Source organism: Microtus ochrogaster, unplaced genomic scaffold, assembly GCF_000317375.1.
Source record: "Microtus ochrogaster isolate Prairie Vole_2 unplaced genomic scaffold, MicOch1.0 UNK15, whole genome shotgun sequence".
NCBI classification, from domain to species: domain Eukaryota; kingdom Metazoa; phylum Chordata; class Mammalia; order Rodentia; family Cricetidae; genus Microtus; species Microtus ochrogaster.
The window spans coordinates 808,578-809,379 of NW_004949113.1; the positions used below are offsets into that span (position 1 = coordinate 808,578).

At 43.6% G+C, this 802-nt stretch overlaps 1 protein-coding gene across 1 annotated transcript in view; it reads left to right on the forward strand.

Moving 5' to 3' along the window:
• LOC101993290 (CD209 antigen-like protein E) overlaps positions 1 to 373 on the forward strand; it is a 4,204-nt gene extending 3,831 nt beyond the window's left edge. Inside the window, exon 6 of the mRNA XM_005367057.2 lies at positions 223 to 373. Coding sequence (XP_005367114.1) covers positions 223 to 373 — 151 coding nt within the window. The remainder of the gene's footprint in view (positions 1 to 222) is intronic.
• Positions 374 to 802: the final 429 nt, after the last annotated feature.

Below are 802 nucleotides of genomic sequence, written 5' to 3' on the forward strand. Positions count from 1 at the left end.
TTTTTGAGACAGGGTTTTTCAGCAGCTATGGAACCAGTCCTGGAACTCACTCTGTAGACCAGGCTGGCCTCAAACTCACAGAAATCTGCCTGCCTGTGATTCCTGAGCACTGGGATCAAAGGTGTGCTCCAGCACCACCTGGTTATATGTTGTTCCTATGGTATAGGAATGTTGTTGGGTTTTCGTGTGTCTGTCTTGTGTAACTGTGAATGCTCTTTTCAGTTTTGAGAGGTACTGGAATGAAGGACAGCCCAACAACTTTGGGGGACAAGACTGTGTGGAATTCAGAAATGACGGCTGGAATGATGCCAAATGTGATGACATGAAATTATGGATCTGCAAAAAATCCTCAACTACCTGTCCCAGCAAGTGATGGCCACAGCCCCTCTCTGCAGCTTCCACAGCCTAAACATCCATGTTGGACAGTGGGCTTTTTCTTGTGCTTTTCCCAGTTCCTTTTCCCTGTCTGTGGGTGTGGAAATCTTAGTATTATTTCCAAAACATTATCCGTCTTCTTTGTGAGTCACTATGGTGCTGGACCACTGATGGCCTTCCTTTGATGTCTCCAAACTCCTACTGGCATAGTTGTTGTCCTGCCATTGTGTTTGACCACATTAAAGTTGTATGGGATACACTGACAGGCTAGGTATGTTCCATTCATCTCCCTCATCTTCTTTGTTGAGCTCAGAAGGTTTATATAACCATATCATTATAATATACATTATATTAATAAATGGTCACGTGTTGTCTGAGTTCACAGAGATGCTGGTTCTAGAATTAAGGTTTCCCGCTGTCTTAGTTA